Consider the following 22,627-nt stretch of genomic DNA (forward strand, 5'->3'; position numbering starts at 1 on the left):
TTTTTAATGCGCTTTCAGATATGCTACCTAAACTTGAGAGCAAGGTTCACCCACACCTAGTGACTCAGCAGTTGCAGCAAAAAACACATGGAATAAATCAAGCACCGGTTTCTGCTTCGTATACGGTGGGTGTTTATCTGTCACAAGCTTTTATTTTTGACACAGGGTTAGGATTAAGAAAACTGGCATTCTAACTATATCATATCCATATTAAAAGTCCTGTTTTCTAAACTTCACTATAAATGGGGTAATATATCAAAACCAAAAGTATTCATGTAATGACTTATATTACATTAACCTATGATGAGTTTCATATGTACAATATTAATGTACAAAGTGTAGCTGACTAATAGTTCCTGTGATGAAAAGTGCTGTATAGAGTGGAGAAGCCAGACATCATGAAATCAAGATACTTAATTAAAATGTGTGAGCAACGTAGAGTACAGTAACTGAATAAATGTGCTTTGTTTCTACTATTTCATGTTATGTTAAACCTAAACTGTCTTTCATGTTTTGTTCACAAGTATAATAGTTTGGCTATGATGATAAGAATTATTTTTAAATTGTGCTAGTTAATTAAAAATCATGGCTCTTTTATGTCTTCATTAAGAAATCTGAGTGTAATTGACTCACTCATTAACGCATTTATGTGTTGATCCACAACCGCTGCCCGACTGCTGCCTTTCCTCTACAGTAAGTATTAGGTTTGTGCAGCCTGCTCAGCAGCAACACAGCTCTGACATCACTGTTGCAATGCCGAGCACCCACAGCAGTCGCTGCAGAGCCTCCTCTCTCCTGCCACTCTGGCAGACCTCATCCTAAGCTCGTTCTCATCAACACAATCCCCCATGTTGCGCCAGGATGTCGGAAGCTGACTTGGAGTCACGGCTAGTTCATACTCTGGCGGTTAACACAGCCAGACCCTCTAAACACCTTTCTCTGTCCCCTTCGTTCCAGCGCCTTGCTCTCGCCTCCTGGATCAAGGAAAACATTTGCAAGAAGGAATGTTGCTTTTTTGAAAAAGATGGAAGGTAAGCTGGGCTGCTCTGCACTATGCTGAATTGATGAGGACTGACTTAGGACTGACCTTCTTGTTGTTGCTGTAATAGAGTGGTGCTGTGGGGACAGTTACATGATAATGCAGTTTTCAGCTAAATAAAATACAGAATGCAAAACAAACTTTGAACACTAAAAAATGGGCATTTCTAAATAAATGAGCTTTTTAATTAAAGCTACTGGATATCTGCAAAGCAGGTGAAGAAGATAAAAGATATTAAAGAGCTTCCAAGTCGTCTAAAGAAAAAATACTTTTGTATTCATCTTATTTTATCAATATGTAAATTACCCATGAGTGTCCATAATTTAGCTAACAACTGAATATAAATATAATTAATGTATTCATGTATTTATACTTTTTTAAATCTTAAACATCAGCTTCTGTTTCTCTACTGTTTCTGTAGTGGGGATGTGTGTAAGTGTGGCTACGCAAAAACTGATCATACAGACGAAGCCATCAAGCCAGAAGACTTCACAGGCGAGTCGTGGAACATACACAGACATGTCTGTGAAGCGCCCACTGATGCTTTTGGAGACATCAGCTTTGGTGGTTTGGGACAAAAGACAGGCAAGGTGAGCCAGTCCTTACTCTACATTATATAATGTTACTGTGTAAATGCACATCTTTAAATCTGTGTGTACATGTCCACTGTCAGTACGCCCGAGTGTCCACAGATACCAGCCCTGAGATCCTGTACCAGTTATTGACTGATCAATGGAAACTGTCCCCTCCCAATCTACTGATCTCAGTGACCGGAGGAGCCAAGAATTTCTATCTGAAGGCTCATCTCAAGAACATGTTCCACAGAGGGCTGATCAAAGTGGCCCAGACAACAGGTCAGCCAGAACGAGAGCAATAGATTTGTGTGTGAGAGATCATTCATTGTCCAGAAAGTAGTGTTTTTATGGATACGTGCCACCTCCCATGCTTCTGTTCTGTTCATTTTGGTAGTCAGATAGACTTCAGCTGTATGTAGTTTGTGTTTGTACAAACTGTAAAAACAGTAAAAATTTGTAATTGTAACATCCTGAATATCTCTCCTGGTTTCCTGGTAACCTTGCGGACTTGCGAAACTTTCAAGAAATGATTGCTCCTGTTTTGTTCTACTGGTGAATATGCTGCATTGTACGCAGGTGCATGGATCATCACTGGTGGTACCCACACAGGTGTGATGAAGCACGTGGGGCAGGCTGTGAGGGACTACGCCATGAGTAGCTCCATGCAGGGCAAGATTGTAACTATTGGAGTGGCAACATGGGGGATAATTCATAACAGGAAAGCACTGGTGCATCCAGAGGTAGGACAAACACTTATGGTGAGATGGCATAATCTTAGCATTCAGTTACTGTAAATTCTTCTTACTCTCCCTCTTTTTCCTTTAGGGGTGCTTCCCTGCCCATTATTTGATGGACACTGGGAACCAGGGCCAACTATCCACTCTCGACAGCAACCATACCCACTTCCTGCTGGTGGATGATGGAACCCACGGACATTATGGTGTAGAGATTAAATTGCGTAGCTGCCTAGAGATGTGGATCTCCAGAAAGTGTCTTGGAAATAAAGGTTAAAGATAACAGATGTAGTATCTAAAAAATCAATAAGACAACACAGATATTTATTGAAATATAATAATATATCTTTCAAGCTTTTGATTTTTTTTTTTTAAATTGATCAAATATTTGATCTTTAGGGACTGGTGTGACTATTCCTGTGGTGTGTGTGGTTTTGGATGGCGGACCAGGCACGCTGAATGTGAGTAAGCAGTTTTTTGGCCTCTCTCTCCCAGTGTCAGTGTGTATGTGTGTGTCTGTGTGTTGTATAACTGCCCTGTGTGTCTCCTCTCAGACCATCTACAATGCTATGCTGCATGGAACACCATGCGTGATCTTGGAGGGCTCTGGGAGAATAGCAGATGTTATTGCACACGTGTCAGGACTGCCACTAATCCGAGTCACTATTGCCCTCATCCAGCAGTTGATGAAGAAGTTTTTTGGTCAAGAGTATGAACAATTCTCAGATGGCAAAATCATAGAATGGACCAAGAAGGTATGTAAATACACTGAAAACCATAAAATTACTGAACTTACTATAGAAGCATTTTTGCCCAGAATGTGGAGTTTGCATGTTCTCCCTGTGTTTGCGTGGGTTCCCTCCAGGTACTCCGGCTTCCTCCCACCGTACAAAGACATGCAGTTTGTGGGGATAGGTTAACTGATTAATCCAAATTGCCCATAGGTGTGACTGCGGGAGTGAATGTGAGCGCGAATGGTTGTCTGTCTCTGTGTGTTAGCCCTGCGACAGACTGGCAACCTGTCCAGGGTGTACCTGCCTCTTGCCCTATGACAGCTGGCATAGGCTCTGAAAAGGATAAGTGGAAGCGAATGGATGGATGGATGGATGGATGGATGGATATTAGACAACCACCCAGACTTATGTTTATGCAATAGCTGCCCTAAATTAACAGTGTAAAAGCAGTGTTTTCATACATGCCTTACTTGGATGGTCATGAGTCATATTTTGTGACTGATCTAGTATCATCAGTCATCACATCTCAGCTGATGTTTTCTGTGTTAGATATTGCGACAATGTATATACACCAATCAGGTATAACATTATGACCATCTGTCTAATATCGTGTTGATCCTCCTTTTGCTGCCAAAACAACTCCGACCCATCGACCTTGACATGGAGTCCACTAGATCCCTGAAGGTGTCCCGTTATAGCTGCAAAAATATGCAACAGAGCCTATAAGTCCTCTTAATTGTGAGATGGGGCATCCATGTATATAAGTTATTTGTTCAGCAAATCCCATAGATGCTTGATTGGGGAAATTGAGCTCTGGGGAACTTGGAGGCTAATTCAACACCTCAAACTCGTTGTTGTGCTCCTCAAACTATTACTGGACCATTTTGCTTTGTGGCAGGGAGAATAATCCTGCTGAAAGAAGCCGCACCCATCAGGGAATACCATTTCCATTAAAGGTTGTACATGGTCTGCAACAGTTCTTTGCTAGGTAGTACATTTCAAGGTAATATCCACATGAATTGCAGGAACCAAGGTTTCCCAGCAGAACATTGCACAAAGCATCACACTGCCTCTGCTGGCTTGCCTTCTTCCCATATTGCATCCTGGTGACAGGTGCTCCTCAGGTAAGCAACGTACACGCATTTGAGAATCCACGTGATGTAGAAGAAAACACGGTTCATCAGACCAGACCACCTTGTTTCACTGCTCTGTGGTCCAGCCCTGAAGCTCACCCGGCTGTTGTTGGTGCTTTTGGTGGTGGACACGGGTCAGCATGGATACCCTGACTGGTCTGTGGCTATGCAGCCCCATACAGGATGAACTGCAATGTACTGTGTATTCTGAGACCTATCTATTTGAGCAACAGCTGTTTTTTTTGTTTTATCAGACCACACAAGCCAGCCCTCACTCCCCACATGCATCAGCAATTCTTGACAGCCCTGTTGCTTGCTGTTCCTAGCTTGATAGATACTGACCACTGCAGCTCAGAAATGCAACATAAGGGCTAAAGTTTAGGGGATGCTCTGACTCAGTTGTCTAGCCATCACAATTTTGGTGTTTAATCTTTATGCTTGCCCATTTTTCCCGTTTCTAACATCAACTTTGAGGACAAAATGTTCACTTGCTCCCTAATAAATCCTATCCACTAACATAGCTCTTATATATATTTGATATATATTCGATTCCTCTAAAGTCCTCACCCACCTGTGTCTAAGTCTCCTCTCCCTTCATGTGTTTCATGTCTGCTTGTCTTATGTCAGATTTAGGTCTATTACATTTGCTGTTCACATTTTTCTTTATCAGGATAACACCTTCATCTTCATCACCATGCATCTTCAGTAACATATGTTGAACAGCACAGTTTTATGATTGGATATTGTTGGATGTCGAACTGTTTTCTGCAGCTAAATGACAAAATATCAAATATGAAAATATTTGCACGAAGTTTGCAGTGTGCTCACCAGAGATGTCTGAGCCAGAGCCAAAGAAACAGTGGTTCCAGGATTTAAACGTTTTTCTTTATTGAATTTGTAGATTCAGGACATCATCAGGATGTCACACCTGCTGACAGTGTTCAGAGTGAGCGAGGACTGTCGTGGGGATGTGGATGTGGCCATTCTTCAAGCACTACTCAAAGGTAAGAATATGGATTTGAAGCAAATCCCCGGATCCTAACCAGACAGCCTACAAACATAACACACGCTACTAAGTATGAAGAAGGACTGGCTTAGTGCCAAACAGGCTGTTAGCAAGTATAATATTTCCAGTCAGAAAAATAAATGTGCTATCGAATGTCCCACAGTTGAAGATATTTTGATAGCATCTTTACAGAGAGGCATTTAAAACAACACTTGATCTCTTTAAAAATGTGCCATGCTTCCTTCAGACTAATAACGCCTCATGATATTCTGAAAAAATACCTAAGAAACCCATTTAAACCAAGCTTAGCAAAGAAATCTGAGCTAAAGTGCACTGAAACTGTAAGTGATTCCACCACACTGGACATTCACTTAATCTTTTGACCGTGATGAGTCATCATTCTAGTTTATCTGCTTTGTCCAGACTTTCCATCACTGAGGTCCATCTGGGTAATTAAACCACATTATCTGGGCGCCTTTCTGCTATCTCAGCTAATGTAGGTCATCCAGTGTCTTCCACCATAGTCACATGACTACAGTCCCGGTAGTACAATTGGAAATTCTCCTGTACTAATGCATTAAGAACACTATAATAGAAAAATAATTGGTTTATGTTTGATATTTGGTTTTGATGATAAACCAAACACTTCCATGCTTCCATCTTGTCAGAAAAGATTTGCTGGGGGAAAAACATCATTCTCAGATTAAATGGTATTAAATGTATTAAAAAGTCAATTAGATTAGTCATTGGATAAATGAAAAAACAACTTTTTGCATTTAATACTATCTAAAATGCACCTAGTAGTGGATGAGCTCTTTAGAGAGACAAGAGACAATTTACAAATAAATCGAATCACTGTAAATTCTCCTTTCAGCCTCGAGATCCAGTGAATTCCTGGGAGTCGAATGCTGGAAGAGGCAGCTGGAGCTGGCTATAACCTGGAACCGGGTGGATATAGCTGAGACTGAGATCTTCACTGAGGAGAGCCAGTGGAAGGTGGGTTTGTCTTTTAAATATAAAACCATCATCACTCTCTGATCAGTTACCCAGATAGTGTTTTTCTTTCCCCCATTTCCTGATGAACATCAATAAGAAACATCAATTCCTCCGAATAACTTTATCCCTTCCTTCTGTCCTGCTGGCTGCAAGTAATGCTGAATTTTATTCTTTTGTAAGGCAAGGCACCTAAGCCTTGCACCTGGTGATGTTATTATAAAATGTAATTCTGTTTGAATTATGTAAAAAACATATTTCAAACATTTGCCAATAATGTTTTTATATTTCTTCTCTATCACTTTCAGTTTACACACTTTTCTTGGACTTGAAATTGAAACTGAATTCCAGTCTTTTCACTAATATTTAACCTTCTTTGTAAAGTATATCACTCTGTTGCTAGTAAAGCCTTCCATGTTTCTGATTGGCTACATGCTTCCCTTTCGTGCAAACAAACTCATAGCTAGATTGGGAAACTTTGGGTTGCCTTATTTAGTTGATACCTACCTCTTGTGTGACTGCTTAGTCTGATTTCTGATGTTAGGGGAAAAAGGGAATTGAAATGAAAGAGAAAAATAATATCTTGGGTATGGTGACCTTTACAGTACAGGCTCTGTGACTGAAAAGCATTGAAATCCTGGTTTGTATTAGTAAGAGAAATTTAATGAATGGGAAAACTGAAATAGGTAATTATGTGAGCCTATCAGGTGCCAGACTGGCCACACATGCCATTTTCACTGGAGAGGTGAAAAAGTGTAAATAATTGACATACAGTGTTGGGAAGGTTACTTTTAAAATGTATTCCACTACAGATTACAGAATACATGCCCCAAAATGTATTCTGTAACGTATTCCGTTATGTTACTCAATGAGAGTAACGTATTCTGAATACTTTGGATTACTTAATATATTATCATGCTGTTTACAACTACATGAATGTGATTTATTACTATTACTGAAGGTCCGCGGCTCCGAACCGTAGTAAAGGGACCTCTGGCTAATACGGCGGGTTCCGTGTCGGGCTCGTAGCCGAAAAATAGCTTTACTTTGCTGTGTGGGTCAAGTTTGCTTGCGAGAGACAGAGAGAGGCGTTGAAAGGCTGCTCCAACGGAACTTATTGTTTCGGAGAAAAACACCAACACAGTGTACAGTCGAGTCTTAATAGCTTACTTACAACTGGGCTCGTCAGGCACTCTTTTTGGCTGCAGTGGTTATTATTATATTTACATGCTTCCAGCTCCCGTTTCTGCTTGGTGACAGCTCGTACTTTTCCACTATCCTTTTTCTCCCTCCTCTTGCTCACAGACGTGTATGGCAGTCCATTCTCCCTGCAGCACGGACTACACTGCCCATGAGGCTACATTCTTTAGAGCTATGCCTGTAGCATTCTGCCTATTAGCTTAGCACAACAACAACAAAAAGGCGCACTCTCACCCAGGAAACACACAGTCGCAGAGAGAGAGAGAGCGTCGCCCTGTAACCATGGCAACCGTAACGCTGCCGCCTGGAACAACAGAACGTAGCTGTCAAACAAACCCAAACAGTCCTGACCCGCCACAATATGAAACAGGAAAGTACCGCCGTGTAATCCATTTATTTCAACAAAGTAACTGTATTCTAAATACCACCTTTTTAAACGGTAACTGTAACGGAATACAGTTACTCATATTTTGTATTTTAAATACGTAACGGCGGTACATGTATTCCGTTACTCCCCAACACTGTTGACATACATATAGATTTAACTATAGGGAGGGTTTGCTGTGTTCAAAACTGGTTCCAAAGGTAAACCCAGCCCATATTATAAACACAGAAAGCCTTCTTGCCACCAGAGTAAAACCATAAAGTCAGCTGATTCAGCAGCAGCATGCATCATATTATAAAAGTTTTACGAGTAGCAGAGAAGAGGTCTCTAAAGAAATAGCAGTCAGCTTTTCCATTCATTTTATTGTCTCCATGTTGAACTTTGCCATCACACCATCCATTGTTTCTGAAACAATGATATGTCTGTGAAGGTTCTCAGTCATCCAGGTCATCGTAGTCTAAGGAGCTTGGAAAGAAAAGCATCTGGACTTCTTTAAGTTGCTTGAAGACGTTTCACCTCTCATCCGAGAAGCTTCTTCAGTTCTAGGCTCAAATGGTGGAGATTCCCAGATTTAAGCTCTGCGGGAGTAACCCACTGAGAGGGACAATGGACCCCCTAATGATCCTCTACCTAATCACATGAGCCAAGGTGTGAAAATGGGTGTGGGTCATCATCAGCCAAGGTTTCGGGTGAGCTCATTGTGAAACCTGGCCCCACTCTATCATGTGATTTCCTGAGGTCAGATGGCCCAGGATGTGAGTGGGCATTAAGGCGTCTGGGAAGGGATCTCAAAACTGGATTATAGATGGCAGACAGTTGGTGTCGTAAACCACCGCCTCTGTTCAAAGATGGCCGCTCACAGTGGACATAAATGGCTTCTTTTACTCCTCTTTCAAACCGTCTGTCCTGTCTGTCCAAAATATGTACATTGGCATCCTTGAAAGAGTGACCTTTGTCCTTTAGATGCAGATGGACCGCCGAGTCTTGTCCCGTGGAGGTGGCTCTTCTATGAACCAGTTTCTGTCTGAGTGTGTTGCTGGGTCTGAAGTATACTGGGATGTCGTGCTTGGAGAAGACTCTCCTGAGTTTTTCTGATACACTGGCTACATAGGGGATGACAATGTTGTTGCATTTGTCCTTCTTATCCTGGGGGTAGGTTTCACAATGAGCTCACCCGAAACCTTGGCTGATTGTGACCTACACCCATTTTCACACCTTGGCCCATGTGATTAGGTAGAGGATCATTAGGGGGTCCATTGTCCCTCTCAGTGGGTTATTCCCACAGAGCTTAAATCTGGGAATCTCCACCATTTGACCCTAGAGCTGAAGAAGCTTCTCAGATGAGAGGTGAAACGTTTTCAAGCAACTTAAAGAAGTCCAGACGCTTTTCTTTCCAAGCTCCTTAGACTAAAACAATGATACTAGACAAAAATCAACAAAGATTCTGATGATGTTGTTCTGACTTTTTCCTGCTTCTAGTCCAGTGACCTCCACTGGGCCATGTTCTCAGCCCTGACTGGCAACAAGCCTCAGTTTGTGAGTCTGTTGCTGGAGAACGGTGTGAGTCTGAGGGATTTCCTGCAGGAGGAGGAAACTCTGTGTGAGCTCTACAAACAGCTGCCCAGCTGCTTCTTTCTGCGCAAGTTGGCTAAGCGGATCCACAGTGCTCGACACAGCGGGAGGCAAGCTTTCGGCATCAGAACTCGAGCTTGCAGGGAGCAAGGTGAAAAGATCTCCTTAACTTATGTCTCTGATGAGGTGCGCCACTTGCTGGGCAAGTTCACCCAGCCCCTCTATCCTCCCTCCAACACCACAGACCAGTTCAACATGTCCATGGATGAAACATCACTGTCAGTGAGTTAGTTCATCCAGTTTTTTTTGTTTGAAACACTGAATCTGTCTTTTTGCCAATTAATCATGTGTTGTATCTTACCCAATTTTATTTTTTATAATTTGAGAAAGTTTATGTTATGGAAATAGATATTAGTAGGAGTAAAATATTCAGTAAATATATGAAGTATTTAGATTGAATATGCTGTTTTTAGGGTATCATTATATCAGAAATCCTGGCATTGTGAACATTAATCATATAATAATAACAGACTCCTTCACTTTCTTTTTAGCCGTCTAAAAGTCAGACAAGTTCCCAAGCTCAGCTCAGGGAGGACAGTCCTGAAACACAGAGGGACCCGGGCACAGACCTTTTCCTTTGGGGTGTCGTCCAGAATAACAAGGAACTGGCTGAAATTGCCTGGGAGCAGGTGATGAAAGCACTTCTGGAAACTTCAACCATAGCTGCTTGCGTGGCGTGTTTATGACCTCACATCTTTCTGTATCTGTGTACTAACAGTGTAGGGATTGTATGTCTGCTGCTCTGGCTGCCAGTAAGATCCTGAAGAAAATGGCACAAGAAGGAAGCGATGCAGATGATGCAGAAGAAATGCGAGAACTCGCCAGTCACTATGAGAAACATGCCATTGGTATAACACATATCATAACATGGCTGAATTGACCGTGATTGTTACGGGGCTTGAATTTATCCTCAGGCTGTGTATATGTGTGTCCCAGGTGTCTTCACCGAGTGCCACAACAGTGACGAGTCGCGCGCTAAGAAACTGCTGGTTCGCATGTCACACTTGTGGGGCAGAACGACATGCCTGCGGCTGGCACTCGAGGCAGATGACAAAAACTTCATAGCTCAGTCTGGTGTTCAGGTAGAGGAAAATTTAGATTTTTCCAGAGGGGATTGCCAGTGTGTTATACATCACAATGTTGAGTAGAGCAATTAAAGTTACAAAAGTTAAGAAATCGCTCAATTTAATTTCAAAATTTTTCTTGGTGCTGCATTATAATCCAGTCTGCGTAAACGTGTCTTTCAGGCTCTGCTGACTCAGATCTGGTGTGGTAAGCTTTCAGTAGAGAACCCTGTGTGGAGAGTGCTGATCTGCATGGTGTTTTCCCCTCTTATCTACACTGGCTTTCTGTGTTTCAGGTGAGACCTGCCAGCCAGCTAAGGGGTACAATGGCTTGTACAATGCTACTGTGTTTATATGTGTTTTTATTAACACTGGCAAACAGAATGGAGCAAAATAGAGATAAGATAAACAAATTCTTCCCAAGTGAAGAAAGGAAGCATAGCATATGTAAATGACTACTAGGGAGTTGGATGAGCTGGCTTTAGACCACACACAAAAAGGCTTTTTTGCCTAATAATGGATAATGCCATGCTACTGTACAGATATGCGTGAAGTAGGTTAGAGCAAGTGGTAAGGAAAGTGATAAATAGACAGCATCAACGCAACACTGGTCACATTTCTTTTAAGTGTACTTTTTTTCCTGGCATCTCCATTCTACCATCTTAAAACAACCCCGAAGAAAATAAACATTACTATACAAAAGGAAAAACCCTTCATTTGGTTGTATCCAATGATGCAATCAATGACCTCATGACCTTATATAAAAAGGAAGTGCCAGTTCGGCCCCTCCCACACACCTGTTTTGGCTGTATGACCAGAACAAAGGGACAAACAAAGGTAATTATAACCAAAGCAGTAAAAAGCAAACATAATTTACCGTGTCGTTCTGCCTGCGGCAGAAAAAAATTCAAATCACCTGATGGTTAAGTAGTATTTGCTTTAAAAGCATATGCATGGATGTAAACTGTAACATAATGCTACCACAAACAAACCCAGGAGAGTATGTAGAGCAAAGTTACACCAGCAATGTCTAAACTAAAGCATTATGGCCAACTGTAAAATAACATGGGATAAATCAATATGTTTAAGGGACAAGTGGTAAATAAGTTCAAGCCTACCACTTTGTCACAATACATAAATATTAAAAGTTTTACTTTAACTTAATTTTAAACATACACAAATACATAAATATACAGTTAGCCACTAAAGTAATGTCCAGGCACATACATCTCTCACTTGTTTTCATTTGACAGAAACTGACTAAATATACTGTACAACTCATATCTACAACTGTGTCATCAAAAATGACTCCTGATTCATCTTTCATACACCATGGAATTGCTGCCATGTGTGGATAAATTTTTAAAGCAAATAAAAAGGACAAAGGAGGGAAAATGCAGATAAAGCTTTCATCAATGCATTCAGGGAAAAAAATGAAGTCACTTTCCAAGATTTAGATCTGTATTTTGCTGGAAGTTTCTCTGACAGTGATTAGTTATATGGCCAAACAATAGTTAACATCCAAAAACCCATAGGAGGAAAATCTGACAACAACACCATGGATGCTAAACAGAAGTTCGCTGTAATCACCGAGAGAAACGTGAAAGTTTACACAGTGTGGAGTTTACTAATTAATTACTTCTTGAGAAATTTTACTTAGATGAACTTTTAAATAAAGCAACATGAAAAGAAGGAGATGATCTCAAAGTGACTAAGTGGAGATTCTTACATCTAGTGTAATGTAAGGATGTGTGTGACTAATTGTTACTACTGTCGGTACCAGACGTACTTGTAGTTTAATCTAATTGTTAACGTCTCAATTGATGCCAAATACTGGTAAATTGCTGTGTCCTAAATGTTATGCCTAACCTCCTTTTTAAGCCTGTTATTGTTAATTATTTTTTTTAAATCACGGATACAAGTGGCGGAAATTAGCTTTCTTCTTTAGAAATAGGTTGAGGAGTCATTCAGGAGGTACTCAGAGTAGAGCCGCTACTCCTCAATGTCGAAAGGAGCCAGTTGAGGCGTTCGCCTCCCGGGCATGTCCTACTCTGAGGAGGCCCTGGGTAGACCTTGGACACACTCGGCTGGCCACTGTGTTCCCCTGGATAAGCTGGAGGAGGTGGCTTGGGGAGAGGGAGGTGTAGACTTCTCTGCTTAGGCCCCCCGTGACCCAAAGGAAGAAATGGATGGATTATTTATTGTTTTAGATTTTAACTTTCATTGAGATAGTTGTTATGAATTGTAAAATGGTAAATGGCCTGTATTTATATGGCGCTTTACTGGTCCCTAAGGACCCCAAAGCGCTTTACATATCCAGTCATCCACCCATTCACACACACATTCACACACTGGTGATGGTAAGCTACATTGTAGCCACAGCCACCCTGGGGCGCACTGACAGAGCAATGCGTATTCTTAATGCGCTGCACAATATTCATAATGCGAGGTGCCACGCATTTAAACTACGATTCATTATTGACGAATGTGATTAATGGTTTCAGATGCCTTTGTTTGGAGGGTTTTTGACATTGTTAATTAAACAATGCCCCAATTTAACTTGATTTCTGCTTGTATTCTTTTTAATAATAATAGTTTAGCTGTGGTCAAAAGTGTAACTTTTCCACAGACATGATGAAATCATCCAGAGAGAAACTGCGAAAGACGAGGCGATGAAGACAGTGGAGACCCTGACAGGAAGCACACTTAGAAGAAATGGTTATGGCCCGTATGTACACACTTGTTCCTTAATGCAGATATCAACCCTCATCGCTGCATGACCTTAAATGTCATTTGAAGTTGAATAAACAGTGGATACATGAAAACATGGCATTGTCTCTCTAACTGCAGTGATCTTTCTGTCCACAGCTTGAAGCCCATGAAGCCTCTGGGCTGCTGGTCCAGGCTGATGTACCTGTACACCTCTCCACAGGTTAAATTTTACTGGAACATTGTATTTTATTTCGCCTTCCTCTTCCTGTTTGCTGTGGTGCTGATGATCGATTTCCAGAGCACGCCCTCTGCTGGCGAGCTGCTGCTCTACATCTGGCTGCTCTCGTTGGTGTGTGAGGAGGTCAGACAGGTGAGAAACTGTGGCTCAGACCCACAAATGATACAAAACAACGAACAAATAGTCTTTTTTGTTCTTTGTGTGCACTGTACTGTGATGTAGAGAGACAGTCTTTGAATTTTTCAACACAAACAGTGGCCCCATTCACCTTTAGAGGCTCAAATGTTTAAAAGGTCAGCGGTAAGAAAAGGTGAGTGCCCTTCTTCTTTTAGAGGAGGGAGCAGTGTAACAGAGCAAGTCAACAGAGGATAGAAAACCTTTGTAGTTGTAACAAATGCAGCAAAAACGAATGCATTTAAAGTAGGACAGAAAAGAATAAGCATGCGCCAGAAAAGGAAGCATTGCACAAATAAATAAATAAATATAAAATTACATCAGGGTAATCTTTGGGGTAGTATGAATGACATTGTTTCACCAGTGAGAGTAATTATTGCACCAGAATGAATATAATTATCTTTGAAAGTAATTACCTTTAGTAGGCATTTCCCTAAAAGGCAGTCATTATATAGCCTGTAAACAGACATTTACTCCTAGTTGAAATTCACTGTATAAATGGCCCTGGGAAAGAAACTGTCTTTGAGTCCTTAAAATGCTCTGAAGGTCCTGCTCCATCCAGAGGGTAGCAGGTCAAACAGGTGGCGTCCTGGATGTGAGGAATTTTAGCAAGTGTGCAGCCCTAAGAGGTGACAGGAGCTGGCAGTGGGAGGGTAAACAGCCGTCGATGGTTTTCTGTGCTGTGTTGATGACCCACTGAAGAGCTCTGTGATCTATTACTCAGAGATACGATATGCCATTACGGTCTAAGCAGAGGAGCTTAAAAGGCGAGGCCTGCAGCTTGTAGTCTCCAGCAGTTGTAGTCGTTGTTGTACCTTCTTAATAACCCACACGGTGCTGGCAGGAAAGGTCTTCAGAGGATTTCTGGGTGTGACCAATTTTAACACGGTTCCCCTTGATGTAGAGAGGGCAGTCAATTTGTTTACCTACCTAAATCCTGTCCCTGAGTAACTCCCTTTTTCTGTCTTTTTTTTTTGTTTTCATTTCAAAGGCTTCTTTATCCTTTAATGATTTATTTATTTATTAGAAAGTAATCAAAATAATTTAAATGATAGGTGATTGTATGTCGAATGCTAAGTAATATAAAATCCTTTTATGTCTAATTCTCTTTTCTCTTTCAGCTCTTTCATGATCCAGATGGTTTTGGGTTTCGTAAGAAAGCCAAGATGTACATCAATGAGTTTTGGAATATTTTAGATGTCCTCTCCATCGTCCTGTTCCTTATCGGCCTTGCATTTAGGTGAGTTTTTGCTCTCTAAGCCAGTCTGTGGAAATCAATCCACCCACTGCATTATCTATGAATCACCAAGCTTTTCCTACTTCAGGCTGACAACCGAGCTGTTTTATCTGGGTAAAATCATCCTCTGCATTGATTTTGTGGTCTTCTGCCTCCGTCTCATGGCCATCTTCACTATCAGCCGAACCCTCGGACCCAAAATCATCATAGTCAGAAAGATGGTGAGGGGTTTACAGAACAAATACAAAGCATGCTGACCTGAGGTTTTATGGCTACGCCAAAAAAACCTCTTACCTGATACAATAAGAGGCTTCTACCTCACCGGGCCTCGATCATAGTCTGCAGATGAAGTGTAGTCCATGTGTTTAATAAAAGGTGTTTTGAACACTTGGATCATTTTGTTACCACACTTATTTCAGTCAGTCAGACCTCAACTTTGTGTTCAGCTACACTTTATTTACTCCCTAAGCATACATGAGATGTCACAGTTTGCAGCTGTGTTTCTAAGTGTGTCAATTTCTGAGTGTTTCTTGCTTGTGATTGGTGCCTTTCTATCCTCCAGATGATGGACATGTTCTTCTTCATGTTCCTCCTGAGTATCTGGGTGGTGGCTTATGGCGTCGCCAAACAAGGCATCCTCATCCACAATGAAAATCGTCTGGATTGGATCATCCGTGGGGTGGTTTACGAGCCATACCTCATCATATTTGGCCAGTTTCCAAAAAATATTGATAGTGAGTGGATTTTGAGAATTGTATACTTTAAAAAATAATACTTATTTTGTTTTAGCTGTAATAATTTGTTTCAGTATTTTGTTACACATATTTATTCTCTTCCAAAGGCTTCGACTTTGCTCATCACTAATGAGGATGTCATTTTTCTTCCTGCAGACACTGAGTTTGACATGAACTCTTGCAGCGTGAATGCTACAGATCCCCTGAAGCCCAAATGTCCCGTGCTGAACGAAAACCAGAGCCCGGTCTTTCCTGAATGGCTCACCATCATCATGCTTTGTGTTTACTTGCTCTTTGCCAACATACTGCTGCTCAACCTCTTAATAGCAATTTTCAAGTGAGTCCTCCTTGTCATCAAAGTGTATGAGCTTTTCTGTCATCTTACTGTTTTAATGATGATGATGAGCCCTCGCCTTTTTTTTTTTAAACTTTCTTATGTTTCGTGTTATCGTCCCGCACAGCTTTACATTTGAGGAAGTCCAGGACAACACAGACAAAATATGGAAGTTTCAAAGATACGAGTTAATTAAGGAGTACCACAGTCGACCTGCTGCCCCTCCTCCTTTCATCATCCTCAGTCATATCTACCTCTTCATCAGAAGCATGGTGCTGCGGAGGCCCCCCAAAATATACAAAGAGTTCAGTAAGTGCTGAAGTGTTTATTCCCACCTTTGCAGACTCTTGTGTAATTAAAAAAGCTCCATTATTTATGTACATAGCTACAGACCACCCACATACGTGGTACCCCAAAGGTTGAGAAGAAGAGAACCTGTAGGCGTTCACATGCCATGAAGGCAGATTTAAATTTGTACCTGCAACTTCAGACTCAAGGTATGAAAGATGGTAGCTATACCTATGTATGGTGAAAATGCTAAGCAGATGGGATCTTTTTAAAAAGGTCATCCTCTTCCTCATCACCTCAAGCTTCATCTCCTGAACTGAAGTCAGTGTTCTAGCACACAAAAACATGCATAACCTTGTTTATTTATATCCAATATATCAGCAGATTAGCCATGCAACCCTCGCATCTCTGGACAGCAGACAGTGAGTCGGCTAAACAACAGCTGCTTTTACTCTGGCATCACTCCATCTAATGTTAGGCTCAAGTGTCCTAAAGATCCCACTTTCCCTCTGATGAACAGTTTGACCATATTCTCACATCGTGTGACAGCTGATTTGCTAAGTGTCCAAGTCCAATACCAACTTATCTAGAATTATGCACCTAAATTGAGAGAGTTTAGAAAATAGAACTCAGTTGACTGCAATCTACTGACATCTAGTGGTGATGTTTAACACACTGTAACTAAAACTATGAAATAACAAGATCAAAAGATCTAATATTGTATTTTCTGTCACATAAAACTGTTTCTTGAGTGACTAGTGGAGTAAGTAAGGCTTGAAAAGCAGGTCAGTCATGTGAGCAAAAGCAGATCACATGACTGAAATCCCACATTTAGGTCACATCAAAACAAGTATCTCAAATGCAGGTGAAGGCTTCCGTTTTCGAAACTAAATCTAAACACAATTTTCAGAGCTTTTAGCCACAGGTCATGGTGTTCGTCAGCAGGTGAAGTTTGCCTGGTTGATATGGAGATGGATCAGTTTATCCCCATCATACTGTGACCAGAGTATGACCCTTTATTTATCTCATTAATGCAGATGATCTCCTCTGCTCACAGTCGAGAACGTGGCAGTGAAGATGCTGAAAGTTTAATGTATTCAGAGGTCATCTGCAGACCCTGACAGTGCTTTAAACAACAACCTAATTTGTGTTTTAAAAAGATTATTATAACTATAAAATACAGAAAAAAAAACCCCAAACTCAACATGAATGGAAAGGAAAAGGTCGCTGAGCAGCTAGTATTTGCTCTTTCTGTTTAACTCACTCCCAGTTTATCTGCTGTGCAGGGTTTTCTGTCCGCGTGGATGTGCAGAATTAGGTTATGCAGTGATTCAAAGCATGTGATGCTGTTTTTCAGAAAATGAGCTCAACCCGGCAGAGGATGAGGAGCTGCTGACCTGGGAGTCCTTGATGAAAGACAGATACTTGGTGTCTGCACGGCAGGAGCAGAGCCAGAGCACGGAGAGACGCATCCTGGACACAGCCCAGAAGTAATCTCACAGTAATGTAGCTGAATGTTGCTGTATGTGTGGTGTCTATGCATCATCACACCAGTTTCCATAAAACGGAGTGAGCAGTCCAGCCAAAATGTGATTGCACGTTCTTTTTTTAAATGAGCTTTTAGAGACCAAAGGACCAATTTGCATGCATAATCACCTTATGTATCACACACAGTTTGGGGTAATTTGAGATATTTTCTGTCCAAGGACTTGGATGTGGCTGCTTCACCAAACAATATTTACATAAAAATAATTGAAATCACTCTGTGTTATAAAACAAAAAAGTAATATAATAATTTCCTGTTTTATTGTAAAGACTGATGATTTTTTTAAGTAATTTTCAAACTGACACTTGTTTCTTCAGAGTTACCATCATAACTGATCTGCTGGAGAGAAATGGGGAAACGAGCGCTGCTGCCATGGTGAAAAGACTGGCTCAACTTGAAGAGCAGGTTGTGGCCTGATTTCTTTTGGTTGGCACTAATGTTCCACCTGTGTCTGTAATATGTCACGATATGCTAATGGAGGGTGACCTGAGGCACTAAAGACACGGCACGCTTTTTGTGCCATGCCCTTGTGTGCTTTTTGACTTTTATTTCCAGATGACTTCTTTAAGGAATCTCTCGTCATTTTTTTCTCAGTCAGAGGTGTAAATTTTAGACTTTGAACTGCATTTTTTATACGTTTTACGACTTTTCCTACTGATAAACACCTCCCCCATTTCCATTCATACTATACCAAAGTCATAAAGTAGCAAATAACCAATTAAGTGGCATAAGATTCCTTCACTATCTAAAGCAGAAATGTGTACTTTTTACAGTGGGTTCACAGTTAAACAAAAAAAATCTCTATCTCGGGGATTAAACGTGTAGTTACACTTTACACTGACAGAAAGAGGAGTTTCACTGCTCTGACCCACTTAAGATCAAAGTTAGCTATACGTGTAAAATTACTTTGACGTCCTTGACCTAAGCAGTTAACAGAAGTAGTTGATCCACTTTCCTTTGTCTCATCAGGTCAGACAGTCTACTAAAGCCCTGCAGTGGATTATGGATAGTCTGAAATCTCAGGGTCTGCCCTCAAAAGACACACAGTCACGGAGTCAGTACCAAATTTAATTCACTATTTACATGTCACAGTTTTATGTTTGATAAATATTTTAAATCTCCTGCTGTTTGCGCACATTTTTGCGGTTACCTGCAGCTCCAGCTGTCGTAGATGAGACCCCAGATTCTTTCAGGAATACGCCGGAGAAAAGAAGCGGTTTCCATGTGAATTCCCGTCAGTTTTCCTACCCAAACAGCAAACTCACGCGCTTCCCTGTGCCTGAGGAGAAGGTGCCCTGGGAGGTACTTATTATATATTTATATATTATTAAATATTATTTTTTTCCACCACAAAGTCACCAGCTGCTACTCCTCAGAAAGTCACTGAACTGATAAATTGTCCAATAATTCTGGTGGTTTTTATCTCCTTTTTTTCCCAGGTCAGTTTCAGCTCATACAAACCAACTAATTATACCTCTGACGACAGCGAAGACCATGTGGATGGGTGTGTGAAGCCATACTTTCCTGTTTTCGCTAGCTTTTTATTTGAGGACAGCGTAGAGTCTGTTTTTCACATGTCTAGAAAGCAACACTCTTCCAGTAGGTTATAAGTAATCATTGAAAGGGATTATTTTGCGTGAGTATACACATTGTGTTTTTTAACCTGCATATTATACCCATAAAAACATTAATTAGTAGGTAATGAATGGGCCTCGGTGACAAGTGAATTACCAGTTTTCAGGTCGAATCTATTTGAACATAGTAAATAAGCTTTCTGGCCTAACTTTGACTTTATTGTGTAATTACAAGACCGCCTCCTCCAATCTCTGTATGCTCTTCATCTATTGTTTCTCCTTGCAGATCAGAACCAGAAGCCTTAGCTAATTACAGGTATGACACAAGAACAGATATAGAACCTATTCACTGTTACTTATAGTAACCTCAAAAGCATGTCTTGATGTCTGATAAGGATCTTGTCATCTCAGAAACCCAGGGGGGAGGACGGGCATCAGTGGGCGTGGGGCACTGAGCCGCCTGGGTCCAAACCTCAGTGTAGAGCTTGTGATTACATGGTAGGTCATCTCAATGCCCCTGCAGAGGTTTTAAAAAGGTTGTTTTGCACAGAAATATCTGAGACTTTCCACTTATTTTTAGCTGGCGAGACAGCGAGAAGTCAGTTCTGGAGTACCTGGCAGTTTGTGACGAGAGTCGAAGAACTTTATCTTTACCTGGAGTGAGTTCCAGTCTTTGTCCATTTAATGTGGTTTATACATTTTTTTGCACTGTTCAGTCACACTGTGGCTTTAAAACCTTCAGGGCCCTGTTGATTCTGCTGATAAACTGCCACCAACTCTTAAAAAAACGATGGGAAAAAAGCTGTATGAAATGATCAACGCGAAACTGTCAGAGGGAACAAAGGTAAGTCTGTGCAGCACTGTGGTGGTAAAGTTTTAAAGTAGCTGGAGGAGCAATGAAAACAAAGAACAGCTGTAAAGCATGACAGCTTTAGATAGAAGAACATGTCAACAGCTGTCACTGATAGCATTTTGAGAGAGCAGGAAGAACAGGTCCTCTGTTTGTGTTTGATGTAAACACTGGTTAGTAAATTTAGTGATACAATAGAAAGCATTTGATTAAATATTACATTATAAAATAACAAATGTAAACATCAAAGACAAATGACTTATTTCCTGAGCTGAGAAACGTTTGAGCACAAACCAGAGGTGGTGACCAAAGACCTCTCACCTTACTACATGGGTCAGGAATAAAGATTATGCTGAGGTCAGTGATTCTGAGACTTCATCTGGACAACCAGTCATTACCAATAAATATTAAAGAGAATCATTCAAGAGAGAAGGGGAGCATCCTGCCAGGGCTGAAACTATACATTAATATGATATCGATTAATTTGTTGATGGACGTGGTTGTTTGGTTTTAGGTGTTTGAGGGTTATGTGGATGACTGCAGGAACACTGATAACGCCTGGGTGGAAATGACTGTCCTAAACATTCACCTGGACAGAAAAAGCCAGGTGATGGTGGACATCAACAACACGGTAACATCGAGTGTTTTACAGCGTGAAGAATAAATTGGCTGGCCGACTGTTTTACATTTCCTCCTTTCTGCATTTACATGTAATTATCTGTTGCTTTTTAGGTGCTGAGCAGTAACGGTGCTGTTCAGTGGCAGGAGGTGAGCAGCAAAGCCAGACTTAGCTCAAACCAAAGAGAGTCGCTGCGGCTGGCTGCTGCGCTGCACAACAGGAAGTTCTGACATTCACGACGCTGCGGCTGTAAATGTGCCTCTACATCTCCCCGTCACTGCTGCCTTTTCTTTAAATATGTAGATTAATTGTGTTGCACTGAAAGCCATAATGTACATTCTGCTGCTGCTGACTATGACATGAATGTTTTACCTACACTGTTAACTGCTGCTCACTAAAAACAATCAAATATTAACATTCAGAGAAGAGTGGCTACTCCTCCACACTGAAAGGAGCCAGCTGAGGTGGTCTGGGTGGTCTAGGTGAGGTGTTTCAGGCATGTCTTACTGGGAGGAGGCCCCGGACAGATCCAGGAAAAGATCGCTGCTAAAAATCAGCTGGATCAGCTGGGCGTCTCTGCTAAGACCCCCTGCAATCTGAACCTGGATAAGAAATTGGAGGAATAATTAAAGGGGACTAATTATGTTAATTTCCAGCTCTCTATGTTTTTTTTTTAAATTTCAATTCTACTAGAGTAGCTTTGTATGATTCACAGCTCAAAATAATCCTTATTTATCTTTTCCTGACTATGCAGCCCTTTAGATTATCCTCTTTCATACCATATTGGGGATATGTACTCAGTGATGACTTACAGAGCCAAGAATATTATAAAAACAAGCACTCAGATCACAGGGATTACTTGAACATATAGTGGCCTCATTATTAGAAACTTCAGTGATGTGTGATATGAGCCATTGTTACAGTATATGTGTGACAGAAAAAGTGGAACAGATCTCTTTTAAGTTATCAGAGTTCACTAATGGCGCACAGGGTACTTTAACTTACAGTTGTCTAATAGTATGTAGCAGTTATAGAGCTTATTCTTTTATAACACACAAGACAATCATCAGTAATAATAATAATCATGTTACAACTTGGTGAAATTAAATATTAATCTACATGTTTTAAATGGCCTTAATGCACCTTTATTTAATTTGGATATATTTTACTCGATTAAAAAAATTTATTCACTTGTATTGAAACAGTTTGACTTTGTGGCACTGCTGCTTGCTTTCTCGCCAATATCACTATCTCCGTTTCCCTGAGTTTGTTTGCGTGTTGCACTCTCTCCCGTCCTGTTTAAAAACAGAGAAGCTTGTGAAACACTTTTCTGCCCTGAGCTCAGCTTTTGTCCACCTGCCAAGCAAGCAGCGCTGCGCTAGTTTCGGAGCAGCCTCCGCGGGCTCTCATTGGTGCAGCCAGAGGTGGCCAGACTACGCAGTATCGGTTTCACTCTCTTCCCCGGCTGCTGCCCCCCCCCCAATCGATCACCTGTCCCGGCACGAAACGATCACAAATCATCCCGGTTGTGTCTGTGTGTGCTTGAAAGAGCAGTAACTTCTAAACCGTGTGTATTTGTTGTAACTTTATGACCTGAAAGTTGAACTGTGTGCGCCGAGCAGGCACCAGAGTCCCGGCCTCCCTCTCTCTCTCTCTCTCTCTCTCAGTTGTTATTATTTGTATCTCCACCTCCCGGCGGCTCACGGACGCTATTTTTAGCCACAACGTCAAAGAGAGACAAAAAAACAAAACAAAACGAAGAGTTCCCACTCTGGAGCAAAAAACAACTGTCCTCACAGAGTCACTGTTAGTCCTTACAAAGGTTG

The 22,627-nt window shown here is 41.2% G+C and overlaps 1 protein-coding gene across 1 annotated transcript; it reads left to right on the top strand.

Annotated features, from left to right (window-relative positions):
* The first annotated feature begins 861 nt into the window (after nt 1–861).
* Nucleotides 862–21,954, top strand: trpm2 (transient receptor potential cation channel, subfamily M, member 2). The gene is made up of 32 exons (XM_063500235.1): nt 862–1,031; nt 1,461–1,629; nt 1,713–1,893; nt 2,191–2,354; nt 2,440–2,620; nt 2,748–2,809; nt 2,903–3,103; nt 5,117–5,219; nt 6,096–6,217; nt 9,279–9,653; nt 9,923–10,060; nt 10,150–10,279; nt 10,368–10,513; nt 10,679–10,791; nt 13,125–13,223; nt 13,364–13,577; nt 14,741–14,859; nt 14,945–15,077; nt 15,419–15,590; nt 15,747–15,927; nt 16,052–16,233; nt 17,570–17,702; nt 18,076–18,163; nt 18,728–18,812; nt 18,915–19,060; nt 19,198–19,262; nt 19,619–19,648; nt 19,744–19,830; nt 19,913–19,991; nt 20,075–20,176; nt 20,697–20,813; nt 20,915–21,954. The coding sequence occupies exons 1-32, from the start codon at nt 862–864 to the stop codon at nt 21,029–21,031; spliced, it is 4,404 nt and encodes a 1,467-aa protein (XP_063356305.1). The 3' UTR covers nt 21,032–21,954.
* Nucleotides 21,955–22,627: the final 673 nt, after the last annotated feature.

Source organism: Pelmatolapia mariae, linkage group LG16_19 (genome assembly GCF_036321145.2).
Source record: "Pelmatolapia mariae isolate MD_Pm_ZW linkage group LG16_19, Pm_UMD_F_2, whole genome shotgun sequence".
In the NCBI taxonomy this organism is placed as follows: Eukaryota; Metazoa; Chordata; class Actinopteri; order Cichliformes; family Cichlidae; genus Pelmatolapia; species Pelmatolapia mariae.

Bases quoted from the DNA above. Each gene is read 5' to 3' on its own strand.
- trpm2 (XM_063500235.1), top strand. From the start codon at position 862: ATGTCGGAAGCTGACTTGGAGTCACGGCTAGTTCATACTCTGGCGGTT. The intron at 18,813-18,914 runs GTCAGTACCAAA...GGTTACCTGCAG, and splicing joins AAAAGACACACAGTCACGGA to CTCCAGCTGTCGTAGATGAG. The intron at 19,649-19,743 runs GTATGACACAAG...TTGTCATCTCAG, and splicing joins GAAGCCTTAGCTAATTACAG to AAACCCAGGGGGGAGGACGG.